The 19003-nt window shown below is 35.2% G+C and overlaps 1 protein-coding gene across 5 annotated transcripts in view; it reads right to left on the reverse strand.

Annotated features, from left to right (window-relative positions):
- LOC306875796 (oxysterol-binding protein-related protein 6-like) overlaps positions 1 to 19003 on the reverse strand; it is a 69876-nt gene that overhangs the window by 9193 nt on the left and 41680 nt on the right. For all 5 annotated transcript variants that reach the window (XM_079426539.1, XM_079426537.1, XM_079426535.1 and 2 more), the window contains 11 exons: positions 17988 to 18156; positions 17370 to 17500; positions 13155 to 13262; positions 12475 to 12612; positions 11413 to 11500; positions 9681 to 9934; positions 7192 to 7329; positions 2125 to 2188; positions 1949 to 2027; positions 1708 to 1852; positions 764 to 908 (listed from right to left, as the gene is read on the reverse strand). In XM_079426539.1, coding sequence (XP_079282665.1) covers positions 764 to 908; positions 1708 to 1852; positions 1949 to 2027; positions 2125 to 2188; positions 7192 to 7329; positions 9681 to 9934; positions 11413 to 11500; positions 12475 to 12612; positions 13155 to 13262; positions 17370 to 17500; positions 17988 to 18156 — 1459 coding nt within the window. The remainder of the gene's footprint in view (positions 1 to 763; positions 909 to 1707; positions 1853 to 1948; positions 2028 to 2124; positions 2189 to 7191; positions 7330 to 9680; positions 9935 to 11412; positions 11501 to 12474; positions 12613 to 13154; positions 13263 to 17369; positions 17501 to 17987; positions 18157 to 19003) is intronic.

Raw genomic sequence — 19003 nt, forward strand, 5'->3', positions numbered from 1 at the left:
TGTTAAAAAGTTGCTATAACATCTACATTGTAGAGACCAGCGAAATTTCACAATTCTCAACACCACAGCAGAGTATTAGGGTAATTAATATTAGTAACAAACAAAATGTTCTCAAAATTATTGAAAATAATTAAAACTGTCAGTAATAAAAAAAAGCAAAGGACAAATACAATAGAATAAAAAGATGCATATGAAACAAAATGTGCTTTAAGGTTAAGTCTCAAGTAGTTAACAGCCAATGAATAATCAAATGTAAAATAAAAAAGCACAGTCTTCACTGTAAGGAATTAAACTTTCTTTGTTTCTTATTAAAGCTACACAATTCCATCACTCAAGAGCAGTGTGATTTTAAATTTGTCTTTTGTTGTTTGATATATATTAAGCACAGTCACAGCAGGAATATAGCCAACTGTCACTTTAAGAGCCGCACGGATGCAATTTACTGTTACACGTGTTTTTTCATTCTCAACTCTTTACGTTCAAGTATTACATGACCGATGAAGGTTTACACGAATAATCACTAAGTGCCGCATTACACATTTTTGCATGTATTTGACCATTTATGCGTGCAGCTAGACCTAAAGTTGGCTTTACATCAGAGAACTGTACAAAATAGAAAACTGAGGCAGTTCATGACCCCTTTAAGTGGGGGAATTACTTTAGGTACATTTTATATTACATGCATTTATATTGTGCCAGTCCACTTTCTACTTGCAATTTGCACATTGCGGATGTTCATTCTGGACCCTGTGAATGTATATACCTGGTCTCCAGATGCATTTGGCTGACGGTGGGACTCCACAGTACAGACCCTCATGCCATTTCCCAAACAGTCTGTGAATGACTTTTCCCTCCTGGTCCATCACTGATCCTTGCACCTCATTCACATTCGAGCTCCAGTAGTTTCCCTGCACACACACACACACACAGATTAGGGCTGGGAATCTCTAGACACCCCACATTTAGATTCTGATTCATGACACGATTATGAAAGAATGTGCGCATGGCCTTCTGTTGCACATATAGAGCGGATATGATTTTACCTATGCAAAAGTGACAGTAAAGACATTAAGTAAATGTGTTCTTTTGAACTTATTATTCACTAAAGAATCTGGAAAAAAGTATCATGGTTTCCACAAAAACATGACCACTGTTTTGAACACTGATAATAAAAATATTTAATAATTCCTAAATCATTTTAAATGATTTGTAATTCCATCACAGGAATAAATTACTATTTTAAATATATTCAAATCAAAAACAGTTCTTTTAAATTGTATTAATATTCCACAATATTACTGTTTTCACAGAATTTTTGATCATATGTGAATATTCTGTAAGAATCTTCTTTTAAAAACATCAAGAAAAATATTACCAACCCCAAACTTTTAAATGGTAGTGTACATTTAGTGTAGAGTTCATTGCACTGGTTGGTTGTTTTCTTTAAATATGATGTGTGGAAAGACATTAAATAATTATATCATGTTGGCCCTGTACTTGTCTTTTAATAAAAATAAACTCTAAAATATGATACCAGTATAATGTTATAATGTACATCTTTATTTTTGGTGGGGTTTTTAATAATTTTAATTACAATTATTTTAATATAACTACATTTAAAAAATGTAAGACTAGTGGCCCCCTAGTGGCCGAGAACCACGGATTTACCCATTTGTGATATATATGCTGTTGCAGATGAGCATGTACCTTAACAAAGGTGAGTTTGCAGATGCAGGTAGCGTTGCGGGTGTTTCTGATCGTGACCTCGCCGTAATGTTCGATCCATCGCCTCCCGCTCAGAATGTTGTGGATGCATGTCGTCACCTTGTTCCACTCATAGTGATCACCATAACTGCAAACAAATGCAAAAAATATGACACAGTGTCAGGCAGACGAAGGGACAGATGCAAGGTGAACAAATGGTGCAGAGAAACAGACAGGACAGTACCTGGGTAGCATGACATTCACTGTTCCGATGGGAAGAATCTCCATAGACTTTCCCCAAAACTTATTCTTCCATCTGACGTCTGACACACAAACACACACACACACACACACACACACACTTGAGTGTGATAATAAAAAGTTTATGAGAGTTAAATATAGTAGTGGTATCAGTCTTACCTTGCCAGAAAGTGAAGTTCTGTGACTCACAGTGACAAGCGGAGATGGGTGGATGATGGCTCACCTGTACACAGACAGAAAGGTGTAATCACCCACACAAGTTTATTAATAAAGCACAGCAAGAAGCATTTCTACAGCAAATAATTAATAAATTAATATTAACTAGATTTCTGTCATGACAACAATCGGAGGGTTTGGCATGGTAATATACATGACAATGATAATGTGTTTGGTCTTGGCAGAATTTATCTGCTACGCTGCTGCTGCGGCAGATTAAGTATCGAGATTTGTTACTGCCAACACATCCACAACATGTTGCTGTAAGCATGTAAGAAATACTGCTGCTGCACATATATATGAATAACCCCCATATAGCATACATGAATCACCCCTAGCAGATCTATACAGGTGGAGCTGGGGAAGGAGGAGGGTTTCTGAAATGTTGAACAGCGCTCATTGGCTGCTGATACAAAAAGAAGCAATCAGCTGCACCATGTGATAAAGATGCCATTATGTCAGATTGAGTTAGACCTATCGGTAGGAATGGGTACAGTAACCCGGTATTAAATGGGCCCCGGGGCTAAATTATGAAAGACCGGAGTATCAATAAGCTCTCACGTTAAAAGTTCTGCTGTCGGTACTGGAGAAATTAAGAAAATACACATGCATTTATTATTGCTATATGGATATTACCTTGCCAGAGTCGCCAGTTGTTTTTATATGCAATAATAAGAAATTTCATAAGGCTACTGTAAGAATAAATAAAAATAGTTTGTATGCATTCAAATAGCCTAATAGACATGCTAAAACACAGAATTTGGTAACAATAAAACATAAGGTGAGAAAAAAATAAAACATTTCATACGGCCCTAAACGTGTCATTTTTGTTACACTTTTAATAAATTAAATGTTAAATTGTATAATTTTCATGATTTTAATGAATTAGACATGCTTTTAGATTAATAGCATTTAATTTGACCATTAAAAAAAAAAGAGTCCAGAAAAATTCAAACGAAATAATTGAATATAGAAAAAAATTTAACGGAATTTGGGAAAAAATAAAACGGATTTCATAGGGCCCTATATCTGGAAATATTTTGGTTATGAAGCAAATGAGAATATCAACAAATAGAACTTTGGATTTTAATTAGTACCTGTATTAGTAAACGTTAGTTTCAATTAACATTTAACTAAGATTAATAAAAGATTAATAAATAAATCAACAAATGCAGTACCTCAAGACATTTTTTTGTTCATGTAAAGTATACCGCATGTTCTCGACTTGTTACATTTATCTTTAAATTAAAAAAATTACCCCCTTAATATTGTGGCAGTTTTTTTCTCCGTGGTATCGAAAATGGTATCGAGTATCGATATTTTTCAAGGTATCGTATCGAAGTTAGAAATTCCAGTATCGTGACAACACTATGAGATTGTATTAAAATAAAAAATCTATGCTGTTTTATATCATAAATTCTGAAAGTGTGTATCAATACCACGAGTTTCTGTTTCAAATGCGGAGGAGCTACAGAGCGCACAACATGAAAGTTTAATTGTGATCATAGAGGACAGAACTACACATTCTGTAGTCTGCTTACACTTTAGGCCTGTGGCTGTGATATTAAGCCAATTTTATTGTTGATTTCGATGTTGGCTTCCAAGGATCATAAAAAAAGATGATACGAGGTAAAACTATTAAAAACTAGCCACGTTTCGGCTAGCGCAACTTCTTTCCCTTCACATCAGTGCACTTTCGTTCCTCCCTAAAACCCAGACTTAACATCAGAATCAGCACAATCGGCGATTGTTGTAAAATGCAGTCTTTACTGTTGCTAAATTGCAGGACATGTATGATAAAAAGTTGAAAGCACAATAATGCATGCAAGAGACGCTGTTCCCTAGACTAAATTGTGTGTGCGTGCTCCAAAATGGATAAGCAAATTACACTTTGGCCTTTGAGTGTGTGTCAAAATGATCAAATACACACAAAAATATGTCAGAATGGCTGGCTTGGAGAGTATTTACTTAAACACAGTTTATGTCTTAAGTGGACTTGAACAGCTGGGAGAAAATCCGATGTGTGTCAATATATATGCAGTCAATTTCTCACGATTGAGCCATCAATGTTAGTTAAACAACAATAACGTTAGCATTAATCTATCAAATTATACAGTGAAAACTATGCAGTGTTATTTTACATTTGGTTATTTTATTAGATTTCTTTTGTAGGCTATATTACGTACCTGAACAAGCATGTTTGAGGACCTCCATGAAACAAAAAAAATGAAAGCACCGTTTATTTCATTTGTATCTTTTGTTTTATTGTATTTGTCAGTTTGTTTTACTTTGTTTCTTTGTTCATTTTCTTACTGTACCTTATCTTATGTATAAAAAACACTAGAAATGCCTTCACATTGGTGCATTTACAAATTGATGTTTTATATTAACTTCATTAAATTATATTTATTTTATTGGTAAGATTAGTAATACCGTTAAAACCTTAACAATACCTATCCCTACCTACCGGACTGCCAGAACTTTGGATTTGCACTTTGAGCACAGCCAGATTTTTCTAGTAACGCATTCACACATGTGCCTTAAATGAGTTATTCCACAAGGTAGTAACACTAGTAATTTCACAGTTGAGAATTAAACCGGTAAGAAAGAACAACAACAAACTACTGGAGACTGAACAACAATAGACGTGATGGGGGTTAAGAGATATTCACAACTGTAGTTCAAGCAAATACAGATACATTTTTATCACTCATAACATTTAGAGGAAATGGTGCAGACACAGGAAAAAGGACGAAACTTACTAGGGCGCATGTTTTGGGCACCTGTGTTTGCACACAATATCTAATGAAGTGCGTTTGGCTCTATGCATACGCTATGCTTTCATGTTAAAACTGAAGCATACTTTGTGCTTTATAAATAACTCCTCATGAGATCCCAATAGTGTCTCAAACTGTGCTCAGATTTGCCAAACACCAAAAGTCAAAAATTTCCCTTCAAATTATCCAAGATTTAGTGATCTGACCTGCTCTCACATTCATTTCATACAGTATTTCTCATTTGTTTTTATAATTTTTTTAAGACGTGTCGAACTCCGGGGCCACTGTTCTGCAGAGTTGAGCTTCAACCTGCTCCAAAACCTTCATAGAAATTTCTAGTGAGCCTTAAGACCTTGATTAGCTGGTTCAGGTGTTTAATTATGGTTGGAGCTAAACTCTGCAGGACAGAGGCCCTCCAGAAACTGAACTTGACACCACTGTTTTAAGGGAAACATTTAAGAAAAAGATGGTATTTAAAAAAAACATCAATTCATTCATCAAAAACTCAATTAAAGGGATAGTTCATCCCAAAATGAGCATTTGCACTAAATTTACTCAACCTCAGGCTTTTTTCTTCAGTAAAAAAAGTAAAGAAAAAGTCAAACAGAGCATATCAGGCAACACAAAATTAATACCCGTGGCTCCCGATGATATACTGAGGTCTTATGATGCAAAACAATCATTCTATGCAGAAAACTGAACATTATTTACAACATTATTATCTGTAATTCAGAGCCTCAGGGATGGGAAAATGACTTTTCTGCGAATTGCTTCAATGAACTGGTTCAAATAACTGATTCATCAGTTTGTCACATATACAGAATTATATTAAAGCACCAAATAATGATGTGAAACATAGATGTTTTACATGTCTAAAGCATATAAACCATTACTTAATCAGCATATAACTACTTAATCAACTCACCTTTTCACACGAGAAACCATAAAAACTTTCATTTTACCCCTTCATTTAAGTTGGAACTGTTTCCTCCATTCAGTGACTGTTTGAAGAAACTGCTTCAGATGGTTCAGTCTGGTTCACCAAAAAGAACCGGTTCAAAAGAATTATTCAAATGCGACTGTTTGAGGGCTGAAGGTATGGTTTACAGGTAATAAGTAGTGCAGTCAAATGATTAATCACAACCAAAATAAAATATTTTGTTTACATAATATATGTGTGTGCATTATGTATATTTATTACGTATATATAAATACACACAAATACAGTATATATTTTGAAAATATTTGCACATATTTATTTATTAAGCAACCTGTTAAACAAATATAACATTTTTCTTACATATATACATGCGTGTGTATTTATATCTACATAATAAACATACAGCGCACACACATATATTATGTAAACAAAAACTTTTATTTTGAATGCGATTAATCGCGATTAATCGTTTGACAGCACTAGTAATAATGTTTTAAATAAAATTATTTTCTCGCACACACTGATTGTTTCGCATCATAAGACCTCAATATATCATCACAAGCCATGGATATTGATTTTGTGTTGCCACTCGGAGTAACGGCACCCAGCGACATTTTCGGCTAAAAATCTTCTTTATTGTTCTACTCAAGAAAGTAAGTCATCTTGGATGGCCTGAAGGTGAGTAAATTAACAGACAATTTTCATTTTTGGGTGAACGATCCCTCTTTGAGTCATAAAAAATTGCCTCTAAAATGTTCCTCTGAAACGGTTGCTTTCCTTTGTAAAGGCCAATAGTAAATTAAAATGTAATTGTTCAGCTGATTCAGTTTGAAAATAACAAAAGTTTGAATGGTAAAATGAAGGGCTGGGAATCGGTTTCATTCTCACAGATCAACAGACTCTAAGTGGAGAGAGATACATGTCGGTCAGTTTATTCCAGAGTGTGTGAATGTAACCAAGATGAATTACACTACGCTGAGCCTGTGCAAGTGTTTCTCTCTCATCACGGGCCTCTATGAACACACTGCATTATGTCAGGCACACACAGCCTGTGGGAAAGTTCACTGCTGACAAAGACCCTTTTCAAGTCACGCAGGAAGAACCTTCGCCAGAGGACTATTGATGGTCTTGCCTCCAGCAAACACACACACATACACACACACACACAGTGAAAGTGGTGCAGTGCTACAGTGAAGGACAGGAACTCACCTGGAACAGGTACTGCAGCTATAGTGTGTGTGTGTGTGTGTGTGTGTGTGTGTGTGTGTGTGTGTGAGATACATTAATGTGTACCTGTTCAGAGAAGAAGCAGAATCCTTTGTCTTCACGGATACATTCATATGTTTCCCCCAGAAGGGGGTTAAAGGGTTTACTGCCCGCTCTATAATAGGTGGAGGAATATCCTGAAACTGCAAACGCTGCAACGACTGCCTGCACACACAAACAAAGCAAACTGTCAATACACTCATTACTACTGAAAACATGGAGATAGACTGTGTGCTCTTTATACAGACCGAGCAGTGCTCACTGAAACATGATAATGGGATAAATGTGTTAAGAGAGCATTACATCCACACAAACACACTGCAAGGTTTCAGGCCAAATCTAAATCTTTTTTGTGTGTACATTGTGACATTATTTTCATAATAATAAAAGTAGTTTTATGATGATCATGATTATTAAAACATCCTATTTAAATGGCAATGTACTTACAGTATGTGTCATTGTAGTATTTGCTGTTTATGCTGATTAAAAACATGAATTATTACAAAAAAAAATTTTTTTTTTTCTTTTGGAAAATAAATCACATCACCCCGAAAAACTCATTACTGTAACCATTTATAATAATAATACTCAATTTTTTACTGCTTTGTGACTATTTTCATGACAGCTAAGAATTATTAATAATATTAAATATTATTTAAATTGCAAAATAGTTATACATCATGACAGCATTTGCTGTTAGAGCTGATAAAACATTATATTTTATAGAAAACTTTTTTATACTTTTTTAAAAAAAATTATAGAAGGACTTTTTCTGGAAATGGATAAATCATATTACCCTGAAGAAATCTCATTACTGTAATCATTTATGATAAGAATAACAACAACAATAATAATTAATAATCTATTCATATTTTCATGACATAAGAATTATTATTATTATTATTAATAATAATAGTAAATCTTATTTAAAGTTTAAACTTTAAAATTACTGAAGAAAAATGGTATTACACTACAGTAAGAAGAATCTAATTAAAATTAGATACAAACTTAAACTTAAAATTCTACGCAGTAATGGAAATGGGGGTTCTTAAAAAAAAAAAACTACTGTAAAAACTGTCAAAAGGCACTTAAGCTCATTCAGCATCTTTATATAAAATACAATTTCTCATATCTATTTTTTGTAAGTTTTGTGAAGAAATATTTTCTTGAGATTTATTAAAAGTCTGCAACAATACATCTGCAGCACTAAGTCTAAAGCAGCCCAGCAGTCAGCCGCCTACACTGCAGCATCATTACTACAGTATCAGTAGCGCTGCAGTGTGGAGAACGAGTGACTGAATGTGTCAGAGTATGCGTCACTGTGTGTGGATGCTAAAACTAGGCTACAGTAAAGGGATTTAATGAGGCCAGGGGTAAATACCCACCTGCCTATCCACAAGGGACATGTATTCCTGCCTCAGGCCCTGTTCACCCTTCCACCAGCCACCTAACAGCTCCTGTTATATCGCTACGTGTGAAGGTGAGTGTGTGAACATTCATGTGTGGGCACGTTTCTGTGTGAGCGCAAGTCTGTCCTCGGACACTCTGGACTACCTTTCCCTGCTGGAAAATAGAGATAAAACTATATGTAGCTGGTTTTACTTTGCTAGACTACACTGGTTATTTAGGTTGTTTCGAAACAAAAGTCTGGTCTTGATGGTTGATAAGATAGACTACTGACAGTTGAACTTGATTTTGATTTGGTGGAACATTATGGTTAAGTTTGTTAGAGCAACTAGACCAGCAACTATACCTACACTCTTAAAAATAAAGGTCTTAAAAGGGTATTTTTGTAGTGATGCCATGGAAGAACCAAAGAAACCTTTCAAACCTTTCAGTGATTAGTTCTTGAAAGAACTGATCTTTCAAGTGTTTTAGTGTGTTTTGTGGAATGGAAAGATTCCATAGATGTTAAAGATTATTCATGGAGACACTGACGCCAATAAAAAACCTGTTAGAAATGCTTGTTAGGTGTATGTCTTTTGAAAATTCAGATCCATTAACTCTCTTAAAGGGGCAGCTCACCTAATAATGGAAATTCTGTCTTCATTTAATCAACTTTATGCCGTTCCACCCATTTTTTGTGAAACCTGAGAGATTCCAGTCCCTAAATTTGAAAGTCCATGTAACTAAAACTTTGATGCTTCATAAGCATAAACAGTCCAGACATTGTAAAAGTAATCCATATGGATGAGGTTCACTCTTGCGCATCAAGCAGGCACATTTCACCTTCCGCTGACCATAACTGATGTACATTGATAAATGTTTACATGTGAATAAAAGCTTAAATCTGTTCATCATATAAAGTGATTGTGTCTCTTGAGAAGACATGGATTAAACCGCTTGGCTCATATGGATTATGATGTCTTTATGATTTTGGTGGAATTGGTTTTTTAATGGAGGTTTATTTGTGTTTTAAACAAAAGTCTAATGGGTTTGGAACGACATGAAAGTGAGTAACTGATGACAGAATTTGTATTTTAGAGTGAACTGTCCCTTTACGAGCTGAAGCGTACCATGCGTTCATAGGGGTCTTCAGTTTGAGCCGCTTTATCCAGCAGCTCTGTGTACTCCAGCTCCTCACACATGTGCTGCAGTGTGTTCAGGGGCTCATTCAGCTCCACTGGCATGGACACTTTAGACAGGTCTTTCCCGATGTTGTTCTTTAGGATGTTCCACAGGTTAATGTTGGAAGTGTCAGGGGCAGGAGCAGGGAGACACGTACGTCTACCGTTACGAAACGCACCACTGGCCAGATCACCATTAGGCACTGAGGGAGAAACACAAGGTTACTCATGGGATACCATGGTTGCAGGATATATTGAGTATCAACAATCAGGGTTTTTATAGTTTGCTGAAAAAAAAAAAAACTGTAAACCATAAAAAAAGTAAAACCATAAAAACATTTTCATTACTTGAAATAAAATACACATTAACTGAAATAAAATATTAAAACATACTTATTTTTATTTCAGCAGATTGCCATGGCAACATTTCTCATTTTAATTTACTCTGAAAACTTAATGTACTAAAAATAACTAAAACTGATATAAAAATTGATAAAAAACCTACATATACAGTATATTAAAACGAAAACACACAACAAAACTACTAAAACTAATCTAAAAATGAAAAAAAAAATTCTAAATATTAATACAAAACTATATTAGCATCTCAATAACTCTACAGTGACAATGTCTGCAATATAATGATAGTTATACTTTCATTCATTCAAAACTAAGTCGCATGTCTTCCCAACATCAAAGGAAAAAAAAAACTTAAATTTTGTAATAGGAAATGATAGCACTATTTTCATAACACCCATAATTCTACAGTATACTGAATTATAAATTAAATAAAAAGTAACTATTGTAATGTGAATATATATAAATGTGATTAATTTTCCTGAAAATAAAATCAAAATGCAAAATGTAAACAAAAATAAAACAAAACACTTAATTCAAAAATGTCCTAAAACAATGTTTACATTTTTTAATATTTAAACTAATTTTGTCTTTTCTTTTGGTTTTGGGGTGAAAAAGGACCCCAACATGCTCTTGACAGATCCTGTGATATTAATCCCTTTGCATTTTATATTTTGATACACATTACAATAGTCATAATTTTACTTGATTTACATTACACTCTGTAGATAATATATTATATGTGTTTGTGAGAGGATTTGTCTTTTTTAGTTCATGTGTGCATGTGTGTGTGTGTGTGTGTTTGGATCTATTGGAGGGAGAGAGCATGTGTGTGTGTGTGTGTGTGTTTGGATCTATTGGAGGGAGAGAGCATGTGTGTCTGTGTATGTGTGTGTGTGTGTGTGTGTGTGTGTGCATGTTTATGAGGTTTATGAGGACACAAATTTGTATAATGACATGGGTATGACAGCGGTATTACAATATGAAGGTGGTTTATGAGGACACTGCCTATGTCCCCGTAATTCAAAAGGCTTAAACAACATACTAAATTGTTTTTTTTTATTGAAAATCTAAAAATGCACAAAGTCTCCTGTGAGGGCTAAGTTTAGGTGTAGGGTTGGTGTAGGGCAATAGCACACACAGTTTGTTCAGTATAAAAACCATTACGCCTATGGAGAGTCCCCATAAACCACAAAAACCAACATGTGTGTGTGTGTGTGTGTGTGTGTGTGTGTGTGTGTAATGCAAAGGTCATATGTCCCATCAGGACGGCGTCCTGCTCTAATGAACGGAACAAAATGAAGAGGAGTGAGTGCGATCTTACTATGTCTGGAAACATTATCTGTGACGCTGGCGTTGTCCTCTGAAATGTTATCGCTCACATCGCTGATGTAAGATTCGTCATCAGAGGCCTGAGAAAGAGAGAGAGAGAGATGATGTTTCTCACTGTCTTTCATTTTGCGCAGTGCTGACTAACTGCAAAATGTGTGTATGTGTGTGTAATGACCTACTGCAGTGCAGTGTCCAAGTATACAAATAAACACACTTAAACAGATCATGTTTACAAAGATGACTGACAGATGATAAATCCTAATTGGTAATTGCAATGATTCACTTGAGCTTGAATATGTAAAAGTCTGGACACATATAGTCACTCTTTATAAAAATAGTAATTATTATTATTATTACTACTACTACTACTACAAGTCACTCATGGAAATATGGGAATTATGTACTTGATTCTTCATTAACTCAACTATAGAATTTCTATTGTAGAAAAAAAATTATATTTTAAATAAATGAAGTTCTTTTGATCTAATGATCAAAGAATCCCTAAAAAAATGTGGTGTGATGGTTTCTACAAAAATATTAAGTAGCACAACTGTTTTCAACAAATCAGTATATTAGACTGATTTCTGAAGGATCATGTGACACTGAAGACTGGAGAAATAATGCTAAAAAAATTCAGCTTTGATCACATGAATAAATTATATTTTAAATTTATACCAATAGAAAACAGCTTTTAAATTGTAATATTTCACAATTGTAATGTTTTTGCTGTATTTTCATAAAATAAATTCACTATATATAATTTTTTTTTTTCTTTTCATCTTTTATTTATTTATTTTTTACTCATCTCAGTCCCATACTTTTAATCTTAAAACATGAAAATGCCTCTGAAAATATTTTGTCATATTTAATTTTTTTTTTTTTTTTATGCAAACAAACATGCTATTTACAGGTGACAAATCAGATACAGAGTAACCAGGGTCAACAAAACATACATGACAGCCAACATGGTTTGTGTGAGTATGAGTGTGTGTGTGTGTGTATATAACTATATATAACTTTAACGTTAACACACACACACACACAGACTTCTCACCTCATTCTCTGATGAACTGGCGGACAGAAGCACCTCTTGAGCATCGAAGAACTCAGACACTGACTCTGACATGGAGAGTCTGCTCTCATTGGACACCTGCTGAGAGAGAGGGATGCCCACACGGAGCGGATCGCCAGCCTACAAAAAACCACACAAACATACACAGAGTTACTTCAGTGTGCCAGTTGCAGATTTGTGTTTGTAGAGCTAAAATTTGTCACAGGCAGCCACTTATACTCTAGGCCATCACACAAAGATATACAACCTGATGTGAGGAGCACAAAAGCCTGAAGGATTTAAGTCTTGTAGAAAGTGAAAGCCTAGAAACACAATGTCTGTCTAGTTAACCACATGGTTGATCAGTACGAGCAGCCATCTCGTGGGACTCATTATGTCTAATGATTGCTCTGTTTGGTTTTACTGCAGCCAAAATGTATGAGGCCAGAGTACTGAGTGTCACTTTCTATCTGATTCATCCTTTAAAGATCCAAACGAGAGCAAACGTAAGAGATTTCAAGCTTAAACAGTGACTGTAACCCTGTAGCTCCAGGTGGTTTTATGCTCTTCTCAACCATAAAAAGGGACAATTAGATCCACATATCCTGACCAGCCTATTTTCCAAATAATTTCAAAGCCCAAGTGTAAGAACTCAAATGTTTCGGAGCAGAAGAATATCAGACCTCGTCAGGACTGCTGATGATGTTCACACTGACGACCTGGTCAGACAGAACCGACTCAGAGTGGATCCGGTTCAGACGGGTCTTGAGCTCAACATTCTGGGACAAGGCCTAGACAACACAATCATCCAGAACAAGTGAGCAGATGAGTGTATGAAGGGTTAAAAAAATTAGGATCTAGAGACATTCAATGAATGGGTCGTTCCATGAAATCGGTGCCTTTTCCACTCAACAAATATTAAATACATATTAAAAAAAATAAGTTGAATCAGCATTTTTTAAACATCCATGAAATGAAGACACCTTAAAATTACAAGAAATTGTATTGTGCCATCTCAGGCCATGTAATTTATTATTTTATGACTATTGTTCTACCTCATGTTTTGGTATTTTTATCAACCCTGTTACCGACAAAAGCATTACTAGATAGTATAATTTAATTAGAACTATGTGATAGTTTTCACATATATGAGCAGCATTTTAGTCCCTCTTTTCACTGGGATTGTTTTAAATTTTGAATTTTTTAAAATATTTTTATATTTGTCATTCAGATGACCAAGAACATCCTAATTTTGGAGGGTGAGCACATGTTAATTAAGAAAAAAAATATATTTTTACAAGAGAGATATTTAAAAAAGGGCTTTGTCCAAAATAAAATAGTTAAATTACAATGGAAGGCTGTATCAAATATATATTTTTTTACTCTTTTTATGAAATGAATGACAGTAACAGGATTGAGGTCATAGTCACAGGACTGTCCAGAGTAACAGGGATGACAGGACACACATTCTTCAGCACACTGCACATATTTGTTTACATAATACTGTACAGTTTTACAATTTAAAATGGCATATTATTTTGCACTTGGCATAGCTGTATGACAATACTAAACAGTCAATCTTTCAGTTTAAGTCTTTGTTGATTTAGCACATTACATTTCTCAAAGATCTAATGTTTTAAGGGTATTGTAATTAGATAATGCATCCATCGGTTAGTGTACCCACACAGAACTTCAAATATACTGATCTGGTTAATTTATTAGACAAGAAAGATGATCAGATCTTGGTCTTTCTGTGATCATCTGAAATCAGACCAAGATCTTGACTTTCTTGAACATTGCAAGACTTTGCAAGGTCTGCAGTCACCTTGCTGCTCTTGTTTGTAATTGAAATTACATGGATGCACTATTGACAATGAGTTATGGAGACTGAGTTTATTGAGACCGATCGCCCTATCCTGGTCATTAACAATAATACCAATAGTTACAACAGTAACAATATCAATAACACTAACTAAAATGTAACTCATGCTCATATGCCACTGAATGATATAGACATTAGCTCAATATTATACCCATGGTGAGCTTTAAACATGTTTGCATTTTACACAGACAATCTTTTAAAACAGGGTGACACCTAATCTATGTCATTCCAGTTACCCAACCTGTTACCCTGAAAATTAACAGGGCTGACAGTAACAGGTTTGACCTTTTTTTGATGTAATATTGATGAAATATTACATAGTATTGTTGTGTTTTTAAATTGCAAATTTATTCGTTGCCATATTAAATCTATGTTTGATTAATTATTAGGGACGCAAAAGGCACCGATTCCATGGAATGACCTGAATACGTTTTTTATAATCAATTTATTGTTCTTAGGCTAGAGGATGGAATCTGATCTTTTAATGTTTTTTTAAATAATTATTTTCTGCTCACCCCAAGGCAGCATTTATTTGATCAAAATACAGTATATACAGTAATATTGTAGTACTATTACAATTTAAAGTAACCGTTTTCTATTTAAATATATTTGAAAATGTAGCTATTTATTTTGATTGCCATGTTAGCATCTAAGGCTATCTTCATGGCAAAAACGGAGTTGGAATAATACAAGAGTTACATACCGGAACAGTCCAAAAAAATATGTTTAATGGAAATGGGGGTTATTTTAAAGTTGAATTGATTTTTGTGATGCAACAAGTTTCAGTTGTGCTGCTTAATATTTTAGTGGAAACTGATTTTTTCCAGGATTCTTTGATGAATAGAACATTCAAAAGAACAGCATTTATTTGAAATAAAAATATCTTTTGAAAAAATTCACTTTCAATTTAATGCATCCTTACTGATTCATTTTCTTTAAAAAAATCTTACTCACCCCAAACTTTTAAACAGTACTGTAAAAGTCTCTGTTAAATGTCATGATAAACACACAGCACTGTTTAGCGATGGAAAAGATAACTTAATTGTTGAAAGGTAAACTTTCTTCTTTTGAGAAAATTTGGACACCCTTTATATCTTTTATATCAAATTCGGATTTCGGCAATGTACTGAATGAGACCGGAGAAGACAAGATAACTTGACACTTGACTTATATCCCCATCTCCTCTTTTCATAGATTAATTTAAATGAACAATTGTTGAATGATAATTTGGTGTATGCCTTCTATGCATGTATTTTTATATTTTCAATTTCTCCTTCCTATTGTATTACTATCTGGAATAACTTGTGTTACTATTTAAAATAACCCGTTTTATTTCATATGAAAAGATGCAATTACAATATTGTTGTATTACATTGTTATATTAAAATACAGGTAAATCTCAAAAAAGGTCAATATTTTTTGTCACTCATTTCAGAAAGTGAAACCCATATATTATATAGATTCATTACACAGAGTGAAATATTTCAAGCCTTTATTTCTTGAAATTTTGATGATTATGGCTGACAGATAATGAAAACCCAAAATTCAGTGTCTCAGAAAATTAGAATATTACATAAGATCAATTAAAAAAAGGATATTTTAAACAGAAATGTCAGGCTTCTGAAAAGTATGTTCATTTCTATGCACTCAATACTTGGTTGGGCCTCCTTTTGCATGAATTACTGCATCAATGGAGGCAATCAGCCTGTGGCACTGCTCAGGTGTAATGGAAGCCCAGGTTGATTTGATAGCGGCCTTCAGGTCATCTGCATTGTTGGGTCTGGTGTCTCTCATCTTCCTCTTGACAATACACCATAGATTCTCTATGTGGTTCAGTTCAGGCGAGTTTTATGGCCAATCAAGCACAGTAACACCATGGTCATTGAACCAGCTTTTGGTACCTTTGGCAATGTGTGTCCTGCTGGAAAATTAAATCAGCATCTCCATAAAGCTTGTCAGCAGAAGGAAGCATGAAGTGCTCTAAAATTTCCTGGTAGATGGCTTTGTTGACTGTGGATTTCAGAAAACACAGTCGACCAATACCAGCAGATGACATGGCAGCCCAAATCATCACTGACTGTGGAAACTGCACACTGGACTTCAAGCAACATGGATTCTGTGCTTCTCCACTCTTGCTCCAGACTTTGGGACCTTGATTTCCAAATGAAATGCAAAATTTACTTTCATCTGAAAAGAGAACTTTGGACCACTGAGCAACAGTCCAGTTCTTTTTCTCTTTAGCCCAGGTAAGACGCATCTGACGTTGTCTCTGGTTCAGAAGTGGCTTGGTAGCCCTTTTCCTGAAGACATCTGAGCGTGGTGACTCTTGATGCACTGACTCCAGCTTCAGTCCACTCCTTGTGAAGCTCTCCCAAGTGTTTGAATCAGCTTTGCTTGACAGTATTCTCAAGCTTGCGGTCATCCCTGTTGCTTGTGCACCTTTTCCTATCCAAATTCTTCCTTCCAGTCAACTTTGCATTTAATATGCTTTGATACAGCACTCTGTGAAGAGCCACACCTTTCAGTAATGACCCTCTGTGACTTACCCTCTTTGTGGAAGGTGTCAATGATCGCCTTCTAGACCATTGCCAAGTCGGCAGTCTTCTCCATTATTGTGGTTTCAAAGAACAAGAGATACCCGTAATTTATACTGTAGGGATGGTCATTAATTGAAACTCAAATGTAAATATTCGAATATTTTGAGATACTGGATTTTTGACTTTCATGAGCTGTAAGGTCTAATCATCAAAATTAAAACAAAAAAACTTTTGAAATGTTTTACTTTACATGTAATGAATCTAAAATATATGAAAGTTTCACTTTTTGAAATGTCACAAGAAAACTTTTCCACAATATTCTAATTTTATGAGATGTACATCTCAATAAACAGACTGTTTTAAAAAAAAACATACAGCAAATAATCATGTCATATGCATATTGTGTAAATCTACACAAATAAAAGGTGAACTATTTTTGTTGATTACAACAGCAACAGCATGTGGTGGGCGGAGCTGACCTGTGATAGTGAGCGGCGGAGGGTAATAATCTGATTTGATTGGCCGGTCTGCTCCTGTTCCAACAACACCTGTTTAATCTTCTCCTTCTCTATGGCCACAGTGTTGAAGGCAGACTTCAGAAGAGAGTGCACTGCAACAGACACACACACAGGTTCATGCTGAGTACAGGCTGTGTCTCCGGGTCAGAACCTGTGACCTGGACCTGTCGCCTGATATCACTCAAGAACAGCTGTGCACCTTTTGTTTTTCAGTGTATAACTGACTGCCTGAAGCAGTGTTTCCAACATGGCCAGTGAACCTTCAATAAAAAAAAAAATGCATCCTCACTACTTCACTAATTTTAGTCTTACAAACTTGTACACAACATTGTAACAGTAACAATGAGCTCACAGACTCAGAAAGTCCCCCCCTCCAAATTTTTTCACTTTTTAAAAATTGGTCTTCAGAGTTTGCGAGTCTTTTTAAGCAATTCACACACACACACACACACACACACACACACACACACACACAAATCTTTTTTTTAATCTCTAATTAAAAAGAAATACTTAAAACACAAAATTTCTCTTGTCATGGCAATGTAGATCCAGTAACAATGGCATGAATGCTTTGTTCACCTTTTTGTGCAATTATGCAGAAATCTTCCTGCAGTTTGATGTAGTCACTGGCGCTATCGATACTGTCAGTCAGACGTGTGACCGGGGTTTGAAAATCAGCCAACTCCACACATAGGTTAGGATTAGAGGAGTGGAGACGCACTTGAGACATACTTGCACTCAAGGGAACCTGAAACACACAGACAAATTACAGTGAGAAAGAAGTGATCCTAGAAACAGTCCAGGGATAACCAGCAACGTGGGATCTGAACACAGCCCTCTCAGAGTTGAGTGATTCCACTGACTGAGGAAAAAACCCAACTGGGGACATCTGAAGTCTATATTGGATGAGTATAGTTTAGTTAGATTTCAGTAAAGAGTTCACAGACACAAAAGCAAAAACCCACATCAGGCCAAGCAGTGTAAAGTTAAGCTCACAGGTCAACGGTGAAATGAAGTTACTTCATACATTAGCACATGACGACATGTGAACCACCAGCATGCATTAATGTGTTATCATGAGCTCAAATAATCAAAACAACAATCACATAGTCATACAAAGTCAACACAGGCTATGTGTTTACAGCGCTTAGTTGTAAGTAGAGTTGGTTTGAGTCAGAACAAAACCCTATCATTCAGAGCTGCTGACATCCAGTTTATTTTAAAACATTGTTCAAACCCTTTTTTACTGCACCAACTGTATGCTTTGAATTTAAGGATGCAGATAAGATCAGAGTCTGCTCTCATTTGGTCAACTCCCTCAACATCTCATCATAGTACAGTACATGTAACTATGTAGACATTAATACACTACCACCTTTAGGCCACTGGTCAGTGCACTAGGGCATCAGTTTCCAACCCTGGTCCTGGAGTACCTAAAACGCTGTATGGTTCTTTTAATGGTATTTTGTACGGTTAGCTAATTAAGCACACCTGAATCAACTCATCAGTGCGTTAGGAAGTCATCCAAAATAAGTCCCACTGGGGGTACTCCAGGACCAGGGTTGGGAGCCTGTGCACTAGGGAAGCCCATCCCC

This window comes from Barbus barbus (assembly GCF_936440315.1).
Source record: "Barbus barbus genome assembly, chromosome: 10".
In the NCBI taxonomy this organism is placed as follows: Eukaryota; Metazoa; Chordata; class Actinopteri; order Cypriniformes; family Cyprinidae; genus Barbus; species Barbus barbus.